A 27,500-nucleotide genomic window follows, 5' to 3' on the forward strand; every position below is an offset into this window, starting at 1 on the left:
TTCATTATTTTTCTTGGTTTTCTTTTTTGTGCTTCTGTAAGGAAAAGAGGGGTATCACTGGGCAATAATGCTTTATCATTTCCTCCCTGAACTGGTACAGGTCAGTACATGAGATGTACTGTGTCAGATGCAAACAGACACATGCTTAGAATAATCAAAAACTCGAGTACCAAAAAATGACCATGAGGATGGAGGATTCAGTACCACTGCTGCCATGTTCTTTCTTGATCCGACAGGATGCTCCGTGAAGGGAGAAATGTCTTTTCGTGTGCACAGGTCCTCTGTTCACAGGTCCTCTGTTTTGGTGAGGTGGTATAGGTCACGAAGTTGCAACATCTGTAGGCTTTATTTAGTCTTTTTTAGTGATATATGTAACTAAATGCACACAGACATCTCACAAATGCAGTTTGCTTCTCACTGATGTGAATTAGTCCCTTACTCTTCTGGTAAAATTGGTGCACTGGCTCCTCACTGTAGTGTGGCAGTGAAGTGGGAATGCAGAAAGAATGGCATGGCATCTCTGCACAGATCCAGGGTTTTTTCTTGTAGTACTAGAAATGATGTAATTCAGTAGGCTTTTATGTTTTGGTTGCACATTAAAAGGCTTTTCAGGGCATGAAGATTTTTTGCCCTGGGGAAATATGGGTAGATGTACTATTACTTTGATGCTTGTCTTCTGCTTAGGAGAAAAAAACACAGACTTTTAAGACAGAGGTATGCAAAACTCCCATTACTTTTACATCAGCCTGTTTTAAACTGTTAAGCTTGTATATGATTTCCTCTCTTTTTCCATCACGCAAACAGAGAAGAGTGAATACCATCCCTCACTTTCTTTATTTGTGACTACATTAGAAAATGTACTTGAAATGACTGTTCCTTTCTCCTCTGAACAGGTAGCACTCCAAAGACACCTGAGTGGTATATACCAGGTAAATAGACTTTTTGCATATTCTTCCATTATGTACATGTAGTTGTTACTGCTGAATATATTTCATTACTGTTTTGCTATGTTACTGCTGTAATACGGTTTTGATATCAGCAAAGGTCATGACTTGCAGAGCTTGGTTCTGAGAGAGCTCAGAATGCAAGAATGAATGTTTGCTTTTCCCAGTGTCAAACTGATTTTTTTTTTTATTAGATTCAGAAAAAGAAAGAATCAGTTTTTCAGGATTGACTCTTCATGTGTGTGATATTTCTTCCGCATAGATGAAATTGGAATTCATGGAGCCCCACTTGTTGTTGATGGAGCAGAGCTGTGGTTTGTACCAGATAAAAACCTGAGCTTCCAAGAAGCTGTTTTCTACTGTCAAAAAAATGATAGTGAGTTAGCCTCTGTGGAATCTTACCCAAAACTCAGGACAATACTATCTCAAATAGAAAAGGTAAGGAGGTGTAATCTAACAGATTCTTTTCATTAATAGATGAAAATTTTTTTTTCCTTAATTTCTTTCTTTGTCCTGTTGAACTTAATAGTTCTTAATTGTATGCAAAAGCAAAAGATGAGTTGAAAGAAAAGAGAATTATTTTAATGTTAGTCTTGTAAAGTAATTTTTGGATTTAAAAGTAACCTTAATAACAGGAAAGAAATCTTCCCAGAGAAAGTACTATAATGGAACCACCATGTAAACATCCCATTGTCTGCAAATACTTCACTACCCATTGTCCCAATTCTTAATTTTATGCATGGGGTAGCACATCTTTTTTTTTAAAAAAAACTGATGAAAGAATTTAATTAGAAATGCATGATGGTCAGATGGCCTCTACAGAATAGTGTTTGTGGTGTTCGTAGCATGCAAGTATGTTCTGTTAAGGAATCTTATAAAAAATTTAATGTTTCAGCACCTCAGTTACTACCTTTCTTTAGTGCTACTGTTTGTGAGAATTCATTACTTCCTGAAATTAGCAGCTTGCAAGCTCTCTGTGAGATTTCTCCTGACCACTTCCACTGAGGCTGTTTCTGGGGAAAAGTACTTAAGTGTTTTACTCACTAAATCTCTGGCCTTTTCATGATCTATTCATTGCTGGGCTATCTGCTAGAAGAACAGGATTGTTCGAAGGAAGGAAGGTCCTTTGAATCCACATTAGCTTTGGGGAACGTGCAGCTGTGTCCTGGCTGTCTGGTAGTGCTGCTATGGACTTCGCGGGACTGATACATTTATCATGCTCTTAAAATAGCGCTGAAAGATTTCCCATAGCTTTATCCAGCACAGGACAAAATGGGGGCTTTTTTCTAGTAGGTGCAAGGGTCCATCGGCTTGGCATATCAATCTCAAATTGTTGAATTTTTCCCCTTGTTGAAGAACAGTAATTTCTGTGCATGTGAAAGAATGTTATAAATCAAAAGGAGTTATGTCATTGATTTATCACTGCTAAAGTCTGTAGATCTATCTTTATATAAGGTGGTAAAATCCAGGGGTTTGTTCTTTCTTTTTTTCCGCAGTTATCGAACAGTGAACAGAAGTGGTGGCTGAAATTCATTGATTATGGCTACAGCTATCATTCACCGTATGTAGAATAATTGTGGGGTGCCTTACTGTAAGCTTCTTTTGATGTCCTTTTTTAGGAGTATAATTAACTAGAATAGTTTCTAAAGGAAAATACTTGATCCCCAAATATGTAGAGCTCACATCTTCTGTATCATCGCAAAGAAGTAAGATAAATAACTTAAACTAAGCTAGAAAACAAAATAACATCGTTCAGTGACATTTTCCTCTTCCTTTTGTTTCCATGTACCTGCACCATATTCTTGCCATGCCAGATTTAGATCATAAAGTACCTAGGGCAAGAAAGAGAGCAAAAGAACTGTATGTTTGATAAGACAAAACAGATGGTGGTTAATACAAGAGTTGTGTGCACTTAAAAAGTAGGTATATTTTAAAACAAAATTGTTGAAAATATTTTAATTAGTTGCTAAATCCTGACTTCTGTTCCTATTGCAAGCATTATCAGCATCCCAAACAGCTAAAGTGCTAATTGTACAATTCATGTGGAACTCTTCACCTTCAAATTACTTCAAACTTTGATCTCAGTCCTGCAAAAATTTATACATATTTTACATGTGTATGCATGCAGTTAGTGGTACAGACCCAGATGAAAAGGAACAACTTGATTTTAATCCAATTCTTGTGTGTCTGTCAGAGCCTCTAGACTTCAGGTTGTTGGGCTTTCACATCTTAATCTTGTCATGTGAATCCTTGAAATCTGTGATCCTAATAGTTAAGGTATTCCATTGATCTTTGAGATACTTTTATTTGATTTCTAAGCCCACTTTTATGTTCTGTTAACAATTGGGGAACTGAAAAAAGATTCTGAAGAAACTCTCTCTGTTGACTCTGAGGATTTGCAGACATCTGAGGATAGGGAATATGAAATCAGTGTAAGATTTCAAGATGCCATTTTTCCAGTTAGCCAATGCCAAAGTCTTGCAGAGTTTATACTATAGTTCTGTAGAGCTGAGATGCCTTATAGTGAACCTTGCAATGTGCTYTTCATGGCTGCAGCTAAGGATCATGCACTTCTTGTCAGTAAAAATMTTAATGTGTCAAAATATTATAGGAAAATATTATAGGAAAATTATTATTATTATATCAATTATTATATCAAAAATATTTTAGAATGGAGGAATGTGGACTATGGCCCATTATCCTCACTTGTCCCGATAATGTGCTAGCAGTTGCAGCATGGTTAATTAAGGAATAAACACTTACCTTACTTCTGCACATTTCCTGAACACATTTAATTTGGACAGGGTACATACCTACTGAACCTACCATGTATCTTTTCCTAGTCTAGTTCCCTCCTCTGCTGTCCCTTTCAGTATTATAAGGCATCTCCTAGAAACAGTTATCAGTCCAAATTTTTGTATGCAGTGGCTCTGTTGCTGTTAGAATTTTCACTTGAAGATCATATTGGATTGACTCTGACATGTTTTTATCTAGTTTGCAGTTATTTCCACGCTTCCATGGTCAGTTCTTGAGGGACTGCTGGTATGTTTCTAGAAAGAGCTGGTATAGAGGTAAGGTTTTTTTTCCCCCCGTCTCTCTCTTATTATATTGAAAAAGTAATAACTGTTGTGCCCAGACTTTGATATTAAATGCAAATTGATGTTTAACTAGGACTGAATGGCTTGTCGACGATAAGCTGATTTGATTTTGAATTATTTATTTCTTCCTTATGGTTGAAGCCTTGATAGTATTTTTTCGATAACAAGATGCAAATCCAAATTCAGATGACAAAATTTTATGATTGATTGTCACTCCTTTTGTGACATTAATTCAAAGAAATCTGGTTTTGCTGGTTACCTTTTTGTGCATGTGCGCTACATATTCTGTATATTCTCATATTCTGAGTTCTGGAAATTAAGTCTTAGAGGAGCTTGACTGAGTATCTGCTACTGCATATACATACAGAGGTGTGAATTTCACTAGGTAGTGGAGTCATACTGGAAGACGTACACAAGGTAACAGAAAAACTAGCTGGTGGTACTTGGAGCTTCTCATTTCCTTTTCTTAACATTGCTTTATATTGGGAAAAAGGTATAACCCCTGGCCCACAAACAGTTCTCCTCATCTATTATTACTTCCACTTTAGAGCCCAATTTCCCCATTATTCTGTTGTATGCTAGTGTCCTGCTGACCTGTTTTCATCTCTATTAGCCAAAAATTTATCTTCGCTAGAAAGCCAGTCCAGTTACTTATGGAATCGTGTAAAGCTCTGCAGGCCAGACTCTGTCCATAGAAATGTTAAAGGGATAGAAATTCCCTTGGCTTTAGTGGGCATTAAATTACACACCCTCTGTGCCAGAATACGAGATTAGTCCTCCTGTTCAAATTTTGCATTTCATGATTTGTCTGTTGAAGTTACCTCTGCCTATATGAAGTGCTACTAAAAGTAAGGGTTCATAATCTAGTTCTTCAGCAATAATATATCATTATYTGATGTAAATCATTTATATTTGTCTTTTGCTCTGCTGTTACTTTTAGTGCTTTATATTGCATAGTACTTCACTGTGACTGCCCTTAAAAGGGTTTTGCCCTTTTCATTGCCCTTTTTCATGCCATTTTTATTGGTCTCTGTCATGTCATAAAGTATGGATGGCAATTAGAGCATGATAGTCATTACCATAACTTTTTTAAAACTTGTATTTCTGCAGACTACCCAGTTAACTGCAATATGAAACTGCCCTTCATTTGTGAAAAAAATAATGCCTCCTTACTGGAAAAACATGATCCCAGTTACCGCCCAGTCAGAGGAGATTGTCCTAAAGATTGGCTTCGGTTTCGGGATAAGGTAAGGAGATAATACAGAACAATCATCACTACTTATTTTTCATAGCCTAATAGGCTGGAGTGCCCTGCTGAAAGAGGTAAGGAGGTAGCTCCTGGGATCAGAAATGGACTGGGAGGTAGTGTTTGAAAACTATGTGCAGTGATTAAAGTCATCTGGTCCACTTCTGTCTCTTAATCAGGATTGAAAGCTTTTTAATTTCAAAGAAGTAATTTTCAGGTTTTTCATTTTACTCTCATCACACTTTTAGGCCCAAGAACTTTGGCTGTGTTGTCTAATCGGGCTCTGCTTTGAAGGATTAGAAAGGAAGATGATGAGACTTCTATGGCAGAAGCATCTTCATTCACTCTCTGACTAACCATTAGGCAGCCAGCAAGCTGGCAGACATCCTGCTTCCTAAGTYGCCCTAAGGACTTAACTGAATAATTAGAAGCAGCTTTTAAGGTTGAACCAACAGACATTAGAAGCCATACTGTAGGAAACTTCAGTACTAGCTTTCAGGGCAGTCATTTAAAACTTTAGTGAGACTATGATCCCTATTATGTGGCCTGTCACTGTTCTGTACGTACGCTGAGGTATGCATCAAGTGTGTACATTACACTTGTGCCAAGGTTTGCAAATTTACTTCATATAATTGCAGAAAATAGCTTTTTGGGTTCCTATGTAGTTTCTCCCAAAAGATAATGTGTTGCAGTGCAGGTTCCTGGCCCAACCCAAGCTGACTTGAGAGTTATGCTTATAAGTATTCTCAGTGTTAAAACAGAACATGATCCTGATGTGGTCAATTAAAATCACTGAATTCTGACCCTCAGAGAGTGGGGGGTTATTCAGTTCGATTATTCATCATTTTATACTTAGCTATTCTGTCAAATCTAGGAAGAGATTCAAGCAGCTAGTATCAGTTCCCTTGTTTCTGAGAAAAATAGCTATATTTTCTTACAGGAAATGGGAAGTGAGTTTTTAGGGTTACTTTAAGAACCTTTTCTTATGAGCTCTTTCTTAGGAAGCAATGGTAAGATGAAAATCGATTTCATTATGTTTACTTCACAGTGTTTTCTAAAGATGAATCCCAAATCTCTAACATTTAATGCAGCTAATGAAAAGTGTGTAACTTTTGGAGGCTCTCTTCCATCGATCTCAAATCAAGCTGAGCAAGGTATGATTGTGAATTGGGGGCACTTTTAGTACAAAGCTTCTCTCCCAAATTCAGTATAGTTTTACTGCATAAGTACTTCAGCATAAAATCACTTGGTTATTTGCAGGCATACTGGGAGCATTCTAAAAAGCCAAAACCACTTAAAATACGTTGTCTATTGTTGCTTGCACCACTAGAAACATAAAATAGAAATGCTGTCAGCAAACATTTGGTCCCATTCATCGAGCAGCTTCTCTTTATAGCCTTATCTGTTATGGAAAGAAGAAATTGTAAAACCTTGCATTAAAGATTGCGGGTAGAAAGGTCGATGGATGAAGAATTCCCTCCCATGCTTTGCTTTGCAAGTTAAAACATATCTAAGGCTGTAGATTTTGCACTGCGAAGATCACCCAGGAGCTGCTCCCAAGATAAGCTCAGCTGTGTGTTGGAACAAGACTACAAGCACAAAGCCTTCTGGAGCACGTAGGACCCTCCATGTGCAAGCATGCTGAGTAGCTTAATATGCCGGTCTGTCTAAGCAGACCTGCTGCAAGCTGCCCAGGAGAGCAGGAGGGCGGAAGGCAGGGGGACTGCAAAAGACATGAGAGTTTGTGCCACCCTTGGAGCCTGTCCCTCAGCTGTCATATAAATGTAGTCATTGAGGTGAGTGCAGTCAGGGGGAAACGTATTCACACTGGCTGCAAGTAGTATTCAGCAATAAACTCCTGCTGAGTGAGACAGCTGTATTTGCATCTGTATTTGTGTGGACCACTAATAGTTGTCTGCAGATATATCTGAAATAGCTTGGTTGAATTCCACAATGTGAGCAGTGCTTGCTTTCTTTTTAACCAAATAATCTCTTGCCAAATGGAATATAGAAAGAAGACTAGGGAGGCCACTACTGTACGGGCAGGCAGCGTCTGAACGGTAGTTTGTTACTGCTGTCATGGGGGATGAATAGGGCTGTAACCATACAGGTAGATACACGTCTGAGTCCTGAGTGTTCTGGGACTCTTTTAAGATTTGCAGAAGCGTAGCATTCTCAAATATTGCATAGCAGGATCTTTTGTCCTGTTTTGTGCATATGGAGGTGTTTTTATTTGTTTGTTTTTTCTCCCCCCCCCCCACCATGTAATGAAGGCCATTTACATAGGAAATGATGGCAGAGTCATCTAAAAGAAGCATGCTCCTTTCTGTAGGCTGCTTCTGCTCTTCCCAGTGGTGTAACGAGGGTGGCTAGCTTCGATATGTAAATCTTCAGTGGGTTTGTCTAGCTTAGAAAATAGGTTGAGGCTAGTCTGGCATGCGGCTGATAGTTGAGACGTGTCAGCAGTAGCTAATTACATAGCCTCAATTTGTCTTCCTGATCTAGACAAGCTCAGTGAATGTCTCTGCTGCCCAGAGGTTTACTGAAGCCCATTGTTTCTTGCCAGAAGGTTCACTAGAGGGGACTGATTTAGGATTTTCCTGGCTGAAATTTTTCCCAACTAAGTCTGACTTCCTTTGTCCTGTCCTGCTTTCCCTGATGGTGGGGTGGGAAAACTCTGCCAGAATCCAAGAAACGGTTCTGCTTTGTGGCATGTATCAGTAGGAGAGAAAGATGAGGGATAAGACTCCATCAATTCAGAGAAGGTGGGAGGGAACACTTTTGTTATCTCTGTGGGGAAACAATAGAAGATCTTAAAGACCTGTGGAAAAGTTGCATCTGAAATTTGGATTTAAGTGCAAGGAGACAAAGAGAGGGGAGAACTGAGACAGAAGCAAGTTAAATTTACCAGCTGCTCCTCAACTGAGAATTTGGAGGACAAATACCTATAGTCTGCTCCTTTCAAATAAAAGATAACACACYTGTTGATTGTGGAGGGAGGGGGATGATAAGTTAATACAAATGGAGTTTGTGTTATTTATGCAAGCTGATTTTTTTGAGATGTTTGCTATGGTTGTCTGTACCGTAATATGTATGTTTACTGTGCTACCCAACAGATTTTATAACATCCTTGCTTACTGATATGCCAAAAGATATTTGGATTGGTTTGCAGTTTTTGTTCAGCACAAGGGAAAACAAGTGGATAGACGAGAGTAGACTGTTGTATAGTAACTTTCACCCACTCCTGACAGGAAGATTAAGGAAAATCCCACTGGATGTAAGTTCTGGCTATTGGACTTCTCTTGACTATTGTGTAATGAAGTTTGGAATATTGACTGTATCAAAGGAAGAAAAAAAGAAAAAAAAAAGAAAAAAAAAGAAAGAAAAAGTATATAACAGACCAGATCTCCCAAATGGTGGTCTTAATTGGCAAATACAGTGACTGACAGTAATGGAGTTCTGTTTACCCTTATTTGGATGACATTTCCTGAACTGAGATAGGAAACACTGAGGGGTGAGGGAAAAACAACTATTTAATGGCTTTCCTGGAATTTCTATTTATAATTTAAAGACTCCATAAAAACAGTCATCAAAAAGTTGCCATCAATAATTCTTGGTTCAGTTGCATGTAGAGTGCATCTGTAAACGATTATACATCAGTATTTTGCTTGCTGCTCTACCCAAGGTGAAGCATAATAAATTTAATGGAATCACAACCATAAACAAGATTTATTGCAAGTGTTGAATAGTTTCATTTAATGTTCTTTCCCCATATTTAACTTAAGAATTCTTTCTGAGTCCAAGCACCTGGCAGTGTTTGTAAAATAGGTAAGCTGTATTGCACCACTCCTTTGAAAACTTCTTAAACAAGTTCAGACAGATCAGGTTCTCTTAGCCTTATGTTTCTTTCACCTTTTCCACATCAGTATGTTTATACCTTATTTGAGTCTGACGAGCATAATTCTGGTTTTCAGCTTTTTGATGAAGAATTTAACAATCAATGTGGTGTAATCCTCAACGATCCCAAGTCACAATATGTTGGAACGTGGAACTTCACTGCCTGTGCTGACAAGCACTTTTTGGGTATATGCCAGCGGCCAATAGGTAAGTCTGAAGAGTCAAAGTAAATTAGAGCCAGACTCTGTTGTTAAGATTGGTGTGCCAGGAGACCTTTTAATGTATGTAAATTGTTGCACTTGAAGAGCAAGATTCTTGCAGAGACTGAACAGGTATTTTGGAAAAGCATTGGGTGGAGAATGCTCTGGGGCAAATTTAATCAGCCATAGAGAATTTACCCTGCCTTTTTTTTTTTTTTTTTCATAGACCAGTTCTATAGCCACAGAGGAAATCCATCTTTCCAAGACACTCTGACCATATAGTTTCAATGGAACCATGCTTTTGCTTGTAGGGGCTTTAATATTCTGTGGATGCAGATGTCATGTACATCAAGGGGTGCAACAAATGATTCCTTTTCCCCCTTTAGAACTGTGAAAGAGAGAAGCTCTAGGAAGGGATCTCTCAATATTTTCCTCCTACTTGAACATCTCCTGTGATTTTTAGCACTATCAAAACATGAGGTAGTATTGTGTACTCTTGAAGTTGAAATCAGTCTGCCCAGAGCGAACCTTGGGGGCATACATGGAGAGTGATAATTTGCAGTGATGCAGCTTTCCCTAGCTTTATGCAGAATCAGATCCATTGGCATAAGTAGGGCTTTCTTTATTTGAACTAAAAATAATATTCTGGTGTGACTATGGAGGTTGGTTGTCACTGATTACTGGAATCTGATCAAACACATATAGCTGCTACTCAGACTTAATTAATGCTATAGGCTAATATTCAGCATATCCACTTTCGAGTATGTTCCTCTTATTTAAATAATAATCCTTTTAAGTAACTCATATGGTATCTTCTAAAAAAACAGGTGTGCAAAACAAACTCCCAAGAAAATATACACCTGACTTTGATTCTCAAATAGGYAAAGTGATTTTTTTCCCCCCCTGTAATCTTCATCTTTTTTAGTTCATTACCAAATACTTTTGAAACTTGAAGTGTCCAGATTCAAAGTCTAGATGGAATAGGTGTAGCCAATTTAAAAAAAAAAAAAAAAAGGCAACTTATATTAATGGAAAGTTAATAGTATATCTTTGTAGATCAGTATGTTGTCTGGACTAATCAAAACACTGAAAACACTGAGCACTTCTTCCTAGTCATCTCTCTAGAGGTGAAATGAGAAAGGTTTTTGGACTTTTGGACTGCCAGAGAATGTGTCCCCTGGTACAGTCTGGCCTTATATGACAGTACTGATGTTATCATTTTATTGGGGATCTTAAGATAATTCAGGTTGTCCAGGAGGTTGCAGGGACAGCTATGAGATCAGACTTGCCTAGAGATCCGAGGGGAGAAGACAACTCAGATTCCTTGGGAATCTTGGTGTGATTGTGATTAGCACAATTTCTTGAGACATTCGGCATCAGCAATTATATCTCTCTTTTTTCAGAAATGGGCACTTTCCTTACTAACATGTTTCCAGTTTGCTACCCCTTGTTACCCCTTCGTATGTGATGACACTCTTGGTTCTGTGGTTCTTTTTTGAAGCTGTTCACTCAGTGAAAACATTTGGCAGCAGACACAAACCACTTCAAACAATCTGTTTCAGTATTGTCACTTTTCTGATTTTTTGAAAGTTGCAAATCATGCATAAATACCAGATTAATACTATGTTTCTGTGTTCTTGTGTTTTGGAAAATGACCCTGTCAGCCTATCAGTCAGCCATTTGTATGCTGTTATTTATACAGTGACTTTATTTTTCTCTCTTGGTAAGCCTTTTTCTGCTTGAGCTACCTGTGAGATACCTTAAATGCCAGTAGTTTTCTACCTTTTGGAGACCCAGCTTACTTCTGGTTGTGTATAAAATTTTGGGGCTTACGAAGTTTTGCCATGGAAATGTCTGCATCTTTTCTGAACTGCAATTGCCAAGCATCGCTGAGCTGTATGAGTTCAGCAGGCTGTTGATCACTCTGATAATACTCAGTAATTAGAACCCAAATGATGAATTTCACTCCTCCCTATGCAAGGTGGATTTTGTGTAATTAGTTAAGCACGTTTGGATGCAAAAATCAATTGCCACTATACCCGTGGACAGCAGCACAGAATCTCAGGACTATGTGAGAGACTGTTAAGATCTGCATATGCAAGGTGTATGGCCCATTAGGTTTACATAAGCATAAATCCACAGGCTCCATAGAGATAAATTAATTGGGTATAGCGGTTTTCTGAATATTGCCATAATTGTTTACAGTTACAGAGTATGTTTTTTCTTCAATAAACAGAGCTCTTAATATTATTTAACAGTTACTTAAAGCTAGGAAATCTAGAAAGATGTAAACCCAAGTTCCTATGCGCACGTGTGCATGTGTAAAAATGAGCTGCAAATGATTCTGTTTTTTTTTTCTTCTATATATCCTCTGTCCAAAGTGTCAAAGATCTTTGCTCCTAACTATTATCATTAGCATAATTTACTGCCTAAGAAAATATTTTGATACATATTTCTAGGGAGGAGTTCAAACAGGTTTTTGTGTTCTTGTTACAGAGAAATTGGGAGTTTAAAATGTATTCCAGTCTTTAACCACCTGCTAACTGGATTTCTTAATTAGGTACAGGAACTGCTGATAACCAGACAGAACAAGTTCTTAATGAAACACTGACCTATCAAAATACTCAATACATGGTAATTCTGAAGAATTTGTCCTGGAATGATGCAATGGCTGCATGCATAAGTAACAAAATGCAGCTGGTTAGCATCACGGATCAGTTCCAGCAGGCTTTCCTTGCTGTTCAGGCTGCCCTTCATAATTATCCACTGTGGATTGGACTCTTCAGCAGAGATGTAAGTTTTATATTTTCCCTCAGACTGTGGCTTACAATTTTTAGAGTTGTGTGAAACAGAAACAGAGAGAAAGAAACACAGTGAAAAATTAAAATTTCTGGGATAACCAATAGTTGTTTCCATTGGCATCTGTTTTCCTTTAGCAATAACCATCTGGAGGGTTTCAAGATTAATGTACTAAATCTCCAGGTCTCTAAGTTACACACTTAGTTGTTGAATTCGACTGGATGAATTGATGAAGAGGCAGCGATTCTTTTATAAGATCATGGGATGGAAGGATATAGTGTAGGGTAGCAGCAATATATATTACTGAATATATTTGTCTCTCTTGTTAATGAGTAATTGGTGCTGCCTTTTAATATTATGGAGTACCACTGTAAAAAGACAACTAAAATCTATTTTAAGAAGAAGAAACCAAAAATGGTAAATAAAATCCAAAATTAACCCTTAAAGTTTTCTGGAGGTATATTTCTATAACTTAACTTAAACTCTGTAGTTTCTTAATATCATTTGTGCCCCCTTTTTGGGTTATAGGGGGACATCCCTGAAACAGGTTAGTGGTTTTGTGTTTTTTTTTTTTTTTTCCCCCCTTCTGTTTTGTCTTTAGAAAAGTCAGTGCAGTATTTACTGCTTTGCCTGTATTAGCCAGAGGACCTCTGGGATATCTTCAGTGTGGACTGAGAGCTTTCTCAGCTGTTAAATCCTGCAAAAAACCCCAAGCCATCTCATTATTATTGTTATTATTATTTTTTTTTAATGTCGAACATATGAGTCTTGAGGTAATTGCAAGAAAAAAGTTAAAATTGGTTTGAAAATGACTTACCTGTAAGGGTTAGTGGTGCTCACTCGGCATCTGTGGTGTTACAAGATTACTTTGTCAGTAATGGGCTACTGAGTATTCTAGGCAAAGTAGGAAAGAAAAATATAGAAATGTGTATGCTTTATGGAGAATATATATATTTTTAAAGGAAACAGGTATTTAATCTTAATGAAGATGAGAAGACCAGGACACCTTTTCCCCCCTCCTCTTTTGAATCTTTATCTTTAAATGAAGATCAGATGATTCATTTTGCTGTATACAACTCTGACATGCACTAGCTTTTCACTGTTGCAACACTTTGTTATTTGGGCACAATTAAAAAGTCACATGAAAGGAAATTATAATGAAACTGGTCAACAGAACTTGTTATTCCAGTGCTGGAATCATAGACACAAAAGAAAGATATAAGATAAATGAAATTACAAAGGAGGGGGATTTCCTGAAGAAAACTTTTAAATCTAAGATAGGATAGCATGCTTGTTGTACGTGGGTTTTTTGTTAATCCTGCTGTATCCTCCAGGGCAGGAACACATTTAACTTATAAAATCAGTTAAGTATTTAACAGATTACTTTCAACTCACTGGAGTGGAGAAACTGAGGTGAGGCCTTATTCTCAGATACCATCAGTTTTCCAAGCACAGATAATTATACCCAGCACTGATTTGCAGGTGCAAGTGATGTAGTTTGGACATCTCATTGCCAGGCCTTCCTCAATAAGCATAGTAGTTAGACACCAACATTTGATCATTTGCCATCAACTTCAGCTAATTCACATTTTTGCAAATGCAAAATAACAAAGCTTGTTATATGGTAAAGAGCTGATCAGATTGTGAGAGTAGTGGAACACCTACAGTTCTCATCAGAGATGCTGTGGACTCCATCCACTTAGCACCTTCTAGCCAATGTAAATACATTATCATCATGTGATTTGCTGTACTAATATTTTTCAGTGTATAAGCTCATCCCTTTTCCAATGCTAGGGTGGAAAACATTATGGCTGGTTGGATGGGAAACATGTTAGTTTCAGTCGATGGTCTGAAGATGATGAAGAAACAAGTGAAGAATGTGTGTTTTTGGATACTGATGGCTTCTGGAAAACTTCTGACTGTTCCTCTGAAAATCGAGGTGCTATTTGCTATTTACCAGAAAGTATGTATCCTAACATATTCTTGACAATACTTATGAAAGTTGCATTGTTTTATTATGAAGCATATTTGAGTATTACAGATTATAATTTAAAAATGGCAACATTCAGCTTTTACATTTCCCCAAACAGGCTGGTTTGCATATCGGGGGAAGGGGGGTGGGACTTGAATAGACCCACTGATCTTAATCTACAGGTTACTTAGAACTAAATCCAGGATTTGGGCCAGACTCATATTGTCAACTGATTTTGCCTTTGCACTGTTTCCATGAGATTTTTGCATACTAATCTCCCTCTCTTGCACGTGGAATAAGATTCAGCCTCTGTACTATTTACATCTTAATACTGGAACCTTCAGCAATCCCTTCAGCTATTGAAGTCCATACAGGGTGGGAGATAGGTGACTACGTGGAGGAGAAAGATAGCAGGTAGACACTGAGTTGAAAGGTGCAAACTGAAGTCTTCCTCGGCTCCACATAAACTGTTCTAAGCATACACCTATTATAGCAAGACAGCTAGGGACTGGACAGCTTTTTGGGGATACATGCATGGCACAACCTCTGTCTGAAAAACATAAAGCAAAGATCCCTTTGAAAGATCATCACAGAATTCTTCACCATGAGACCATTATAATTTAGGCTTTTTTGGGGGTGAGGACACAGTTAAAGCCATTGCTGTACATTCTGAGTCACAAAGATGTATGCTTATGATTATGAGATCCTTAACTATTCAGTGCTTGCAGTGTGACCAACTGCAGGAAGAGCCCTTCTCATTAGATAAAGCCACAAAACTGGGATGTGTCCCCAGTATAGAGTAGCTCTTGTTTATTATGATGGTCTGCCTTCATACAAGAGCCAATAAGAGCTTTTAGTTACTGGTCCATAGTTTTTAGCATTTTTATCTTAGGGATTGTATTCTTAAACCTACGTAACAGTTGTAAAAAGTTGTAAACATCTGTATACTCCTTCCACAATGCTTACTGTTACTTTTGTTTGTTTAGAAATACCTCTGTCATGCAAAAACTGAAAGCAGTGATATATATTACACATTTAGAGGATGACACTTAATTTGTGTCTTACAAGTTTTTTAATGCTATGTGAAAATGTGTTGTGGAGTGTAACCTTAACTGTTTTATAGTCATGTCCTGAATGTCTTCTTTCCCTTCCTTAGAGAAGACCAAAAAAGAACCAGTTACACAAGTTAAATGCCCACATAAGATTAAAAATACACCCTGGATATCATTTAGAAACAACTGTTACACTTTTACAATAACAAAGAATAGATGGCGAGAACTGAAGTCTCAAGAAGCTCACCATTTATGCAAGAAAATGAGTAAGTACTTCTTTATATTACAGGCTATTTATAGATGCATCAGCTTGAGGGAGGTTAGTTTTAGATCTGAATTACTGTATTACAACAACAACTAAGTGAGGGTGTAAGGAGCTTGTAGCATTTGGAAATGAATGCTAGTGATGCACTGCCTGATGCTATTTTACCCTCACACTACTCTGGTAAAAATTGCCAGAGCATCTGTGGGAGATCTTGAGAGAGATATAACTGGGAATTATTGATTTCTGAGATCTCTGAAAATGTAAAAATGTTTTTTTGTTTATTTAACACCTACGAATTTAAAATAGTTTGGGTAACTGTTATGCCCTTGGCAATAGTCTGGCTTTATAGTCATATCTACTTTGTGTTTTTTCCTCCCTTAGTTTGTTCACACAGTAAGTGGCCTGATAATAGTCTGATTCAGAAAAGCACGTGGGCTTTTCCTGTCCGTCCCGAACAAAGCGTATCCTTAAGAACAACTTCCCTCTTGTATTAAAGCATTGGTCATGGCAGCTCAAAGGCATGCATCTAGCTAATTTTATTTTTCATGAATTGATTTCAAATTCAGTCTTAAGCTACCTAACAGATAAACAGTATTAATAAAATTGAAAAGATTGCTGATATTGTGTTCCACACAGAGACTTTTTACTACATACAATTTTAAATGACTGTAGAACCCATAAAAGGCTCTGGAACTGCAGTCTCTCACTTGTCCACGGAACCTGGGGAAGCGCTGCTGATGCTACCTTTGAAGACTCTCTTCCCACTGTTAACTAACGTAGTTATTTTGTCTATCCTTTATACATTCTTGGTGTATTTGTAGTAACTATTAACAATAGTAGTAAACAAAACTTTCAGTTTGTCTTGTAAGCATAAGGTGAATTTGAAAGAAAGTAATTTTTATTTTTAAAATTTATTTCAACAGACCCAGAAGCATTTGTTCTGAGTGTTCGAGATGAAGAAGAAAATAACTTTGTTATTGAGCAGCTTCGCTCATTCAGTGGTCTGGCCATGTGGGTCTGGCTGGGTGTGATTTATGATAACAGTGGTAAGTTGCAAGATTTTTCTTCCCCCCCCGAACTGGACTGGATACAAAGTTTGCAGCATTAAGTCCACGTTTCTTGCATGCTTCAGTATACAACCAGAGTCAAACTGAATACAAACATGTAATAATGCTTTATATTTGTATTTATCTTCTAGAGGAAAACAACTGAATATGCTTTCTGTTTGATATTTAGATTCAGTATGTTGTTTAGTCTAGATTTGATTTCCCTAGAAAGCAGGATTTAAAAGAGACGGGATGAGTAATGCTGACACACTTAGCATTGTATATGGAACAGAATTACAGCAGTAATTCAGAGCACCACTGAATTTTTTCCAAAGTCTGTTAATGTCATGAATATATTAAAAGTTAAATGACTTTTTTTACACAATGTCAATGTTTTGCCCAATACGGAATATTTTCCACAGATGATGTTCTGAAGTGGTATGATGAAACTCATCTGACTTACAATAACTGGCGACTGGGAAGACCTAACGTAAAGAAGAACAGTTTTTTTGCTGGTGTAAATCTTGATGGTTTCTGGGATATTTATAATTATTCTCAAAGCTGGCATGCTCATCACTATAATGTGTACAGTATTCTCGCTTGTAAAATTGAGAGGGGTAAGTATAGAATATCTAAATGCCTAGTATTGGTGTGGGGGATGAGGAGCATAGTGTAAGTCCTGGTCCTGGTCCTGGTCCTCCTACATAAGGCTTTGCTTTTGCTCCCATTGAAACCTATGGCACAGCTGTCATGGACTCCAGTGGGTGGAGGGTCTGATATTCTGGTCAGGATGGATGTGTTTGCTGTACTACTCCATCAACTGCTCACACTGTTCAAAATAGCAAAAGATAGCTTACATGACAGAAGTAGTTTGTCCTGAACACTAATGCTTGAATTAGTGTTATAGATGGATTTTAATGCTTTCCTTATGTTCTTAATAATGTGAATGAAGTGCACACAATTTATTGTTATCTTATCCTTTGAAACAGGACCTCAGCAACACAAACCCCCATTGCCTGAGTCTATTCCACATGGAAATAGCACTTACAGGATCCTTCAGAAAAAGTTAACGTGGTATGAGGCTTTGAGAGAATGCAAACAAAAGGGGAGTGATTTAGCAAGTGTACACAGTGAATCACAACAGTTATTTCTCGAAGCCATTGTCAAGCAGGATGGCTACCCTCTGTGGCTTGGACTGTCAGTCCATGATGTAAGTATTACTGTTGATAGCCTCAGTAACTTATAATTACAGTAATTATTGTAAGTAATTCTCTGCACAGGATATTAAATATTTTCTGGATTTTTTTCCAGGTTCTTGGAGGCTCTATTTCTGTGTAGTGCATTGCTCACTCCCCCCCCCCCATAACATATGTTAGAAAGTTTAAAGTATAATAAATTTTCATATAAGTACACTTCAATATTTTTCCAAATATTTGAAATCTTAAAATAACATAGGACTGGTCCTCCAAGGCAGTTCAGGAACTAGCAAGTTATGCCTCCTTCTGCTGCTGTCCCTTCTCCCAGGAAGCACAGTGCCTCATAGGAGGCAGCTACATACCTTCCTCCTCATCTTCCTTTACCTGCTTAAGCTTGGAGCCAAAGCTTGTGGCTCTGCTCCCCACACTGCTCCTCAGCTTTGCCTCCACACTGGGTCATGGTAGTTAGTTGGCAGGATACTCTTCTGCAGGGAGAGAGGGGCTGTGATTTCCACATGTACCTTTGCCACCTCTGTCCATTCTTTGGTTGGAATGGGTCCCTCCACTTCACACAATCAACTCATCATTGTCATGGGTTTCCAGCAGTGCCTCTAAAGCAAGAACTGACACTGCAAGCCCTTCCTGAACTGGCTAACTTCACTCACTGCGGCCATCTCTGCAGGTTAGCAGTTTGCAACATAGCTAATAGTATTCATAACAAGGAAGAAAGACTGCTGTAATGAAACAGCAGGATGAAATAAAGTAAAATGTTCTCCGTAGAATAAAGTAGAGCATATTACAGCTCTAAACTTACAAAGATGCCACAGCTTCTCAGTTCCCCCAGATAAGCAGGGCTCCTATGTTAAGTATTGCTTGGAAAATGCTAACCATGCTGTACATTGATTCAGTATGGATTTAGGTAACACATGGCACCTGCATTTTAATGCATCACTCTATCAGAGATATACATTGCTATCTAACTTACTAAGGACTGTCAAAAGATTAAGAACTATATGCTATGGTGTAAAAATTGTGGGGTTTCTTTCTTTAATTAGGGAAGTAAAGCTAATTTTGAATGGTCAGATGGAAGTGAGTTTGACTACTATCCTTGGGAATTAGAAAATTCAAACACTACTGAGAACTGTGTTCTGTTGGATACTAGAGGATCTTGGAACCGTACAAAATGTACAAGTGTTGCTGAAGGTGCTATTTGCTATAGTCCTCCAAACAGTAAGTGTTATTTTTTTAAATATTTTCTGTAATTTTTTGGATTCTATCTTCACATGTTGTATTTAGAACTGGAAATGAAGGCTGAAAGACTAAACTTGATTCCCTCTTTAAGACCAGTTGTTTATCAGGAACTATAAAATGCTCTTCAGTACACCATGAATATTTGAGGCACTATAAATTGGTGGTGAACAAGAAAGTTTGTCAGATATTCAGATCCACATTAAAAATGCACTGCTTGCTACATAGCCTAATTGGAGAAGGTTCCATTATATTCCGGATATTTTTGTACTTGTTGGTATGACTGAAAAACTTATGCAATAGGAGTTTATTTTATTTGACAATGTAGAACTGCAGAATGGTTGAGGTTGGAAGGGACCTCTGGAGATCATCAAGTCCAACCCCCCTGCTCAAGCAGGGTCACCCAGATCAGGTTGCCCAGGGCTGTGCTCAAATGACTTTTGAATATCTCCAAGGATGGAGACTCCACAACCTCTTTGGGCAACCACTTCATTCCAGACTGGAGTAACTGTTCAGGTTATCTATGGAGAATATTGTAGATTCAGCCTGAACAAAATTGGCTGTACCTTGTCAAGAGGCTCTTGAAGGACACTGGAAGTTCTCTGTTCAGTAGTCAACGATGAGAAGACCTGCTTTTTTTTCCTCAGTAATGCCACCATTTTGCTTCCTACTTCTGCCTTCTGTTAGTGTTTCAAAGCAAAATAGGAGTCTGTAAAATTGAAAGTGATTACCCCACCTGTATAAAGAACTTCAGGAGGCTTGGAGAAAAAGGAATAAGAAAACTAGTATATTTATAATAATTATTGTATTCTGTGAGCAGATGAACTTACCCAAATTCACACTATGTTTCATTCTAGCCATTCCATTGGTGAAAGTCTGATAATAACCTGGTCACCTTTTGGTCACCTGTGACATGAATATAAACTCTTAAGTATCTTTTCTGAATTCAAAGTCCACATCAAACCAAACTTCAAAACCCCTTGAAAGGCAAGAAAAAAAAAGTCTCAAATCTTATTAAGTTTATCTACTACACATGAAGAAGTAATGTATACTAATTGTGTCATGTATCAATAGTTGTTGGTAGGACAAGCAGTCCTTGTTAGTATTTATTTTCCTGTTAAAACAACAAAGAGACTGTGCACAAACTCCTGCCACAGAAATAACATCAAAGATCTCTATCTTTGCAGAGAGACGATTACAGCCACAGCAAGTGAGCAGAGCCTCAAGATGCCCACACATCAGTGGAACACTGCAGTGGATACAGTATAAGGATCACTGCTATGCATTTGACATGGCCTTCTACAATTTTTCAGTATATAATGTGGAAGATGCTAAAAGAGTCTGCCACAAACTGAGTACGTTTAGACTTTATCACATTACAAGTTGTAATTAGTCCATTCTTCCAAAAGAATTAAAACATGCGTGCGCACATATGCACAATTCTACACTGGTTATAGTTCAGCTTTTATGCTTCTTTAACTTAGGAAAACTTCTAATGGCAAGCTTTTTCTTATCTTTCTTTGAACATCTGACTAAGGGTTTTGATAAAACTCTGCAATGTGTTGACAGTTCAGTTGGTGCACACATCTGCAAATAAAATGCAGATAGCCATTGACAGAGGATTTAGAAGTTTAGGGTTTACAGTTTGGAGACAACTATTTTATTTGTATACAATTAACTTCACTAAAGTTAGTGCTGTTAGCTGTGTATTGTTATGATACCCTTGCATTAGCTGCTTGCAGAGACATCCCCATCAAATAGTTTAAAGCAAACAACCTGAATGATATCATGCACTTTAATAATATCCATAAACTAAAAAACTTAATTTTCTGCCAAATTGGAGGGTTTTCTGTTGTCTTTGATAAGCTGGGTGGGACTGTATTGTGAAAGATAACATTAAGCAGCATCACGTACTACATCTTTTGTCACTTTCTTAGCTTAGAAGCTAGTGAATGTCATATTTTTTGTTCATTGAAATACCTTATGATATAAAGTTGAACTCACTATGTAGGATGAATTACAGGAAAGGAGCAAATAGCCTCAATTCTGGGTGCAGCCTCTGTTCACAGCCCTACCTGGCCTGGTAGCTGAAAGAGAAAATAATCTTTTTCTAAATTAAGCTTCTGGTTTATATTTGCATATACTTGAAGAGTGGGTACTCTCCAAATCTGTTTCCAGTATATCCTCTAGAAGACCCCTCTTACTCCTTAATTGCTACAACACTGTATTTAAAAACCTGAGACAGGGCGAGGGTTCGATAAAGAAAATAATTTTGATTCAGCAAGATGCTGAGTGGTTCTTGCAAATGCTGAACTTTTTTTTTTTTTTTTGTATTTGGGATTAAACAGCATTTTTAGAAAGGGCTTAACACTTCGTCAAGACTAATAATTCTGTGTTAGGGAAGATATCAGAAGATACTTCACTATAAATACTCTACAGCTGTGGTAGGTTTATTCTCATATCATTTTGTATTGCCTGCTTGAGTAACCAAGCAAAAAGTTAATAATTATCTGACACTGTCAAGTATAACATTACACTGTATTCTTGGGAAGGTGGGGTGGGGGTTTCTGTCTTCCTTTGGCAGGTTACTTCAAGCTAATATTAGAAGCCCAGAGCAGCAGATATTTTCCTCGTTCCTGTGTATTACATTGCTCTTACAGAATTTTAAGAAAACACAGTTAACGTACAAGCACAGTGAAAAATCTCTAAAGTTAAAATTTTAACCCTTTTTCTCTTCCCCTTAGATCCTTCAGCAACCCTTCTGACTATAGCAAATGCTGAGGAGAATGCATTTGTCAGCAAACACATAAGGGAAAACGATCTCATCACCAGGAAAGTATGGCTTGGCCTGGCTCAGAGCTCTAGGGGTAAGAAGTAAAGCATGAATGTTTTTCATGGTAAATGAAAAGGCATAAAACCTCAAATAAGAATATGGATTTGTAACATTAATAGCCTAGCCCTTTGGACTAGGTTAAGTCTTTCCTGGTAGCCACACTTGAGATAAGCAGGGATCACTGAAACTGATTTTCCCTGGCACTGTCACTGATGCCAAATAGTTACACTGCAAATGCTGTCATTTCTGTCTGTTTGCTAAGGGTCTGGAGAAGAAGTGTGGCTAAAAGGGATGTATGCATATTTATTGCTTTTAATATATGGGACAGATATTCTTGGCCCTGTTTCTTTTAGCAATGTAAAGAAATCAATAGTTTGTGAATTACATTCTGTGTAGGAATACAGCATGTTATGATGGTTTAACTAAAGCAGATTTTTCTCAGCAGATCAGTCCTTGAACTGGCTCGATGGCTCATCAGTTAATTATGTCAACTGGGAAAACAAAACTGCAGAGGACAGCAAGAAATGCAGTGTTATCCTGTCCACAACTGGCACGTGGTCTAAAGTTGACTGCAGTCGTAGTCAAAGCAGAGTGGTTTGTAAAGCTCCTATAGGTACGTCAGCATTGATTTCAGTGAAGGCTTAACTTTTGTAGTGACTATATTGCAGGATTTCTTTTTTCCGCCTCTGTGGGGAAAGTCCATGTCCAAATAATGGAAGTACAGTTCATCAAAGAACCTATCGAGTACATCTGCCTTAAGTGAGAGCCTTCTGTCACTGCTCCCCCATTCAACTAGGACAGTGTAGAGAATTTGTCTGTTTCTTATCACTAGGAATTTGCCTCTCCTGCTTATCACTATCTGCTTCAAAGATAAGGGAGAGAATTGAAATTTCCACTTAAGAGAGCATAGAGTAGTTGCTATAGCTCTTCTTCCTTTTGCCACATGAGTCTTTCACAGATGAGTCCAGTTTTCCTCTGCATCTGTGCAGGTGGAAACAAAGACTTCTGTTTATGTGAGATGCTGAGTAAGCAGCACTGCAGATTGCATTTTCAGTCCTGAGGAGGCTTCTAAAAACAGCCCCACAGCTCCAAACAGGACTCAGGCCTCATGATATTTCTTCATACTCTCTTCTGGCCAGGAGAGGAACCAGTTACCTGAGCCTTAAACAAGTGCCTGAGAAGCAGTGGAATCTTTCTGATTTAGCATACATCTTCACAGAAATAGAAATGTGGAAATACATTTCTGTTCATGCTATTAAGGAAGACTTCAGAAAGATCTTTTCACTCCAGGGGGGGCATAATTCCCTTCCACTCAAGCAGACTCCAGGAGCATATTAGACCTCTGAAGTACACAAACTTCATCAAAATGAAACACCTGTCTCTGAAACACTGAAACAGACTTTTTTGCAGCAATAATTTTAATATTTGCTTAGCTTCAAAGCAGAGTATCTACATTTTAAAGTTAATTTCTGACTTTTTTGAAAAAAGATTTAATCATTTCACTTATACCAAGTACAATACCATATTCCTTGCTTGAAATGAATAAAGCATTTACTAGTAGACTTACTCTGACTGATCTGACTTTGAAGTTAGCCATGTTTTGAGCAGGAGGAGCAGATGACCTCTAGAGGTCCCTTCCAACCTAAATATAATTAGGAAGTTACCAACAGAATGGTTAAAAATAAGCTATTAGCTACTAATCCATATGGGAATTTAACTTTCCAGTTGATGAGCTGAAGACTATTAATATGATGCAGTTTTCCTTAACTTCAATTAAATAACCCTAAAATAAATACATGCATTATTAATTTATAGCTACATAAGTATTAACTCTGTAACATCCTGTAGAGTTTTGGTAAGAATATTTGTTTCACAATTATCCAGAACTGTTATAGGATAACTACTTTTGTTTTATTGCAGGCTCTAATCATACTGGGGTGGCTGTAGCATTTGCTCTGATAATTATTTCAGTCTTCATTTGCGGATTAGTCTGGTATCTGTATAAAAAGAAACGTCTTCACTGGAGTGGCTTCTCTTCAGTACGCTATCAAAGAGGGATGAATGATGATGAAACTGATGATGTGTTCACAAGATAGGTATTGAGAAACTGTTCGTTCTAGGTGATTTAGCATGAACTTCACTGTGTGAAGCCATAAAGAATGAGATACTTGATATTTCTTTTTGAAAAAAGAATAAGAAGGTTATTAATGGGGGCTAAATTCCGCTCTTTTATACAAGCGTGCAATTTTTATTCAAGTCCATGGTAAAGACTTACATTTGGCCTTATCTGTTTAAGGTAAAAGATTTCTGGAGTTCTGTAATACTGTTAATATGGGATATTATTTTCTCTTTTTACGGGAAAGTATTTTTAATGGAATAATGAATGCCAATAGTACTTCGTGCAACATTACCCTAAGAAATGTATTTGAAATTGCTACATGAATTCTGTAACTTGGCACAGTTATTGGTTCATAATGGTACAAAGTGATGTACCATTTTGGTACACTGTTAGGATTCTGCTGCTAGCATTGGGCTACTCTGTAGAAGCCAACACAGAGATCATAAATAGGAGACATCATCTTGGTGTAGCAACTTTTGTAACAAGCAGTTGCCAGTTTTGATATAGCATGGGAGAAAGGCTTTATCAGACAATTAAACATTCATTCTCATTGAACTAGAATCTTAAAGTTTCTTGTTATGAGTAATAGCGTAGGAAAAATGCATCTTGGCTTTTTCCTCAAAGTTCATGGAAAAATCATTAGTTATACTGGAAAGATCAGAATCTTAAAGTGTAAAATGCCCATTTTTAGTACAGAGTTACAGGGAAAACCCTTCACCAAAGCCACTCCACCTAGGAGTAAATGAAATAAACGTAGAACACTTACAGCGGAGGCTGTTGCAAGCTGGCGCATCACTAATCTTATRCCTGAAAGTTGTGAGTGGGGCTAGCATAGCTAGCATTAAGGGCTAACTATGAACACAAGCAGAACCCCTAGCCTTGTAAAAATCTAAAGCACAAATGTTGTGTTTTATTCTGCAAGATAACTATATTTTTAAGTAGATTGTTTGGTTTCTTCTCACAGCTTCTCTCACAAAGTTTTACAAGCTTAGGAAATAGCAGGAAATTTTACAGTAAAAATAATAATAAAAAAAATCAGTATCTGGACCCAAAGTATTAATTAAGACAAAGATATAAAACTACATTTAGGGTAATGTTTAGAGAATGACCTACCAAATTCTGTATTTTTTTTCCATAGCTTCTCCGAAATTAGACCCGAATGATTTTTGTCTACATTAAAACACAGAAAAGAACTGCTCCATTTCATCCTCTGTTGCACTCTGTGACCAGGGACAGGAGCATTACAGTGACAGTGTTCCTTGTTCTGTAATGAGATCCTCCTGACATTTTACTTACAGTAATATACTAGGATTAAATGCATAATTTTATAGGTAAAATACTCGTCATCTGTTTCAGAAATAAGATAAAGATATGTCTAAGGAAGGAGTGAGAAAGAATGTATGGTAACTTGTGTATGTAGATATTACAAACACTTGAGTATTTTACATAAAACTTAAACTTGATTTTTTACCTAATGTGTTACTGTGGCCTTGTTTATGCACTCCAAAGAAGCTATAAAGGGAGAAAGGGAAGTCAGAATTGTATATTAATTACTCTAATGGTTTGATCAATTAATGTTTTGAAAAAGTCACTAGACTTTTTAATGCACAATATAAAGAACAGGTATGTTTACTTTTATGAAGGAGTATATGTAGAAGACCAAATCCCTTCCCCATTTAACAGTGGTGTGATATGGTAACAGGAATACATTTGGTTTACCATACTGAAAAGAGTACTACTGATTTCTCTGCAGTGACATTGCAAGGTCATAATGTTCAACTGCCTTTTTTCCCCCCTGCAGTTTACTTATGTTGACAGCACTTTTCTTTGTTCCTGTTTGCACTATTTTGATAAGCAAATGTTTATCAATTATATTGAGAACTAGAGAACTTCTTGTAGATACCACTTTAGAGCCTGTTAGAATAGCAGACTGGACAGGCACAGTAAAGAAAATATTGTGTGCTAGTTTGCTGATCAAAGAAATAAGCACTTGTTTATTTGGTACTTGGGCACAACTAAGAACATTTTCTTTCTTTCTTGGGGTAACTTGTATAAAAATTAATTATTATTAAAATAAGCCCCAACCCCCTTTTAAACTTATCCCTGTATGAGAAATGTTTGAAATGTAAAGCCTGGTTCCTGTCATCTTCTGTTTTAGCTTATATGCATACGTGCTTTGCCTAATGACTTCTAACTTAAGAGACTAAGAAAAGATGTGTATTGTTTATCGCCCTTTTCTAACAACAGTAATTGGGGAAAATCTACAAGTAAGTTTATATGTTTTGAGATTTACTAGTTTTATAGATGTTTATATTTGCACATTTTTGAGTGTGAATCCAAAATTGAAAATGGAAATTAATAGTCAAGTCCTAATTATCCAATAAATATCCTGTGAATATATGCTTTTTATAAAATATTTTATTATTATGAATGATGTAAATAATTTTGTAAGGCCCATTTCTCATGTTTATTTCATCATACCCAGGTTGTCTAATCACTGGTGATTCTTACTTGGATAAGCACAACTGCCTTAGTACACGTGAATGACCCGCTTTATTTGAATATATGGTGAAATTATTTAGATGCATTGCCATTGAAAGAATAAAGTCAAGTAAAACACTAAGCTGCTTACATKGGTTTTATTTCTGTGGAAGCAGTTATCAGAACTGAGGTACAGCTCATTATCACTGGGCAATAGCACATAACAAAGGGGCTGTGTTCACAATTAGGTAGATGCTACCACAATAAGAAAAGTTTAGAGATCAAAGTCTTTTTGATGTATTTTCAAAAAAAAAAAAAAAAAAGGTACTGATTTTTTTTTCCAGTTGAAAACACACTTTATCATGGGACATAGTGTTATGCCTAACTTTTACCAGGTTTCTGCTGGAGTTTACACAGCAAGGGAACATGCCCCTGTGCTTCCCCCCCCCCTTTTTTTTTTTAAACACATCAAGGTGTAGTTCATTAGTGTCTTCCTGTCCTTTTTTGCATATACAGACTGCTTTGGAGCTGAAATTGTAAGGTTCCCCAGTGCCATTGCTTGTAAATTGTAGGAAATCAGAGTTAGTTATTTTCAATCTTATGATACTTGTAATTAAAGTATGAGATGCATCTTCTTTAAATATGATCTTCCCTTTTCATACTGTGTTAGCAAGTTACCTTATTTCTGGAAGAACTTAATTCTTGGGCTGAATTCTGCACTCAGAAGATTACAGAACTGGAAAAAAGTGTATACCAGAAAGGGATTGTAGCCCTGCTTCAGAAGAGCTGCACATTATTTTCCATTTGTGAGTGAAATTGACTTTAATACACCTATAAGTCTCTTTAATGTAGTGCAGGAAACAGGTCTGGGGAAATCAGATTCAAGACAACTATCCCATTAGTTCATAGGAAGAGCTGAGCTGTGATCCTGGCTGGAGCATGACTGTCTAGGCCAGGGCTGCCCTTGTTTTGCACAGGGTCAGATACAAAAAATGCAAGGCTATGAACAAGGTCATCTGCCTCAAAAAAGACTGGTCTAAAAACTGAAGACAAAGGATGAACAGAGGAAACAGAAGCACAGTATTTTCCCCTGGTCTCAGAAAA

At 37.3% G+C, this 27,500-nt stretch overlaps 1 protein-coding gene across 4 annotated transcripts in view; it reads left to right on the top strand.

Moving 5' to 3' along the window:
- Positions 1 to 26,538, top strand: part of LY75 (lymphocyte antigen 75) — a 47,870-nt gene extending 21,332 nt beyond the window's left edge. For 2 of the 4 annotated variants that reach the window (XM_026077998.1, XM_026077995.1), the window contains exons 16-34: positions 894 to 929; positions 1,207 to 1,382; positions 2,441 to 2,505; positions 3,939 to 4,015; positions 5,153 to 5,289; positions 6,337 to 6,442; positions 8,405 to 8,565; positions 9,263 to 9,392; positions 11,946 to 12,178; positions 13,979 to 14,147; positions 15,313 to 15,474; positions 16,397 to 16,519; positions 16,942 to 17,136; positions 17,509 to 17,729; positions 18,771 to 18,945; positions 20,151 to 20,318; positions 21,708 to 21,830; positions 22,242 to 22,409; positions 23,717 to 26,538. In XM_026077998.1, coding sequence (XP_025933783.1) covers positions 894 to 929; positions 1,207 to 1,382; positions 2,441 to 2,505; positions 3,939 to 4,015; positions 5,153 to 5,289; positions 6,337 to 6,442; positions 8,405 to 8,565; positions 9,263 to 9,392; positions 11,946 to 12,178; positions 13,979 to 14,147; positions 15,313 to 15,474; positions 16,397 to 16,519; positions 16,942 to 17,136; positions 17,509 to 17,729; positions 18,771 to 18,945; positions 20,151 to 20,318; positions 21,708 to 21,830; positions 22,242 to 22,409; positions 23,717 to 23,892 — 2,801 coding nt within the window. In that variant the 3' untranslated portion in view covers positions 23,893 to 26,538. Of the gene's footprint in view, positions 1 to 893; positions 930 to 1,206; positions 1,383 to 2,440; positions 2,506 to 3,938; positions 4,016 to 5,152; positions 5,290 to 6,336; positions 6,443 to 8,404; positions 8,566 to 9,262; positions 9,393 to 11,945; positions 12,179 to 13,978; positions 14,148 to 15,312; positions 15,475 to 16,396; positions 16,520 to 16,941; positions 17,137 to 17,508; positions 17,730 to 18,770; positions 18,946 to 20,150; positions 20,319 to 21,707; positions 21,831 to 22,238; positions 22,410 to 23,716 lie in introns of all 4 variants that reach the window. The other 2 variants (XM_026077994.1, XM_026077997.1) reach the window with 2 other exon arrangements.
- The last annotated feature ends 962 nt before the right edge of the window (positions 26,539 to 27,500 follow it).

Source organism: Apteryx rowi, unplaced genomic scaffold, assembly GCF_003343035.1.
Source record: "Apteryx rowi isolate R43461 unplaced genomic scaffold, aptRow1 scaffold_47, whole genome shotgun sequence".
NCBI classification, from domain to species: domain Eukaryota; kingdom Metazoa; phylum Chordata; class Aves; order Apterygiformes; family Apterygidae; genus Apteryx; species Apteryx rowi.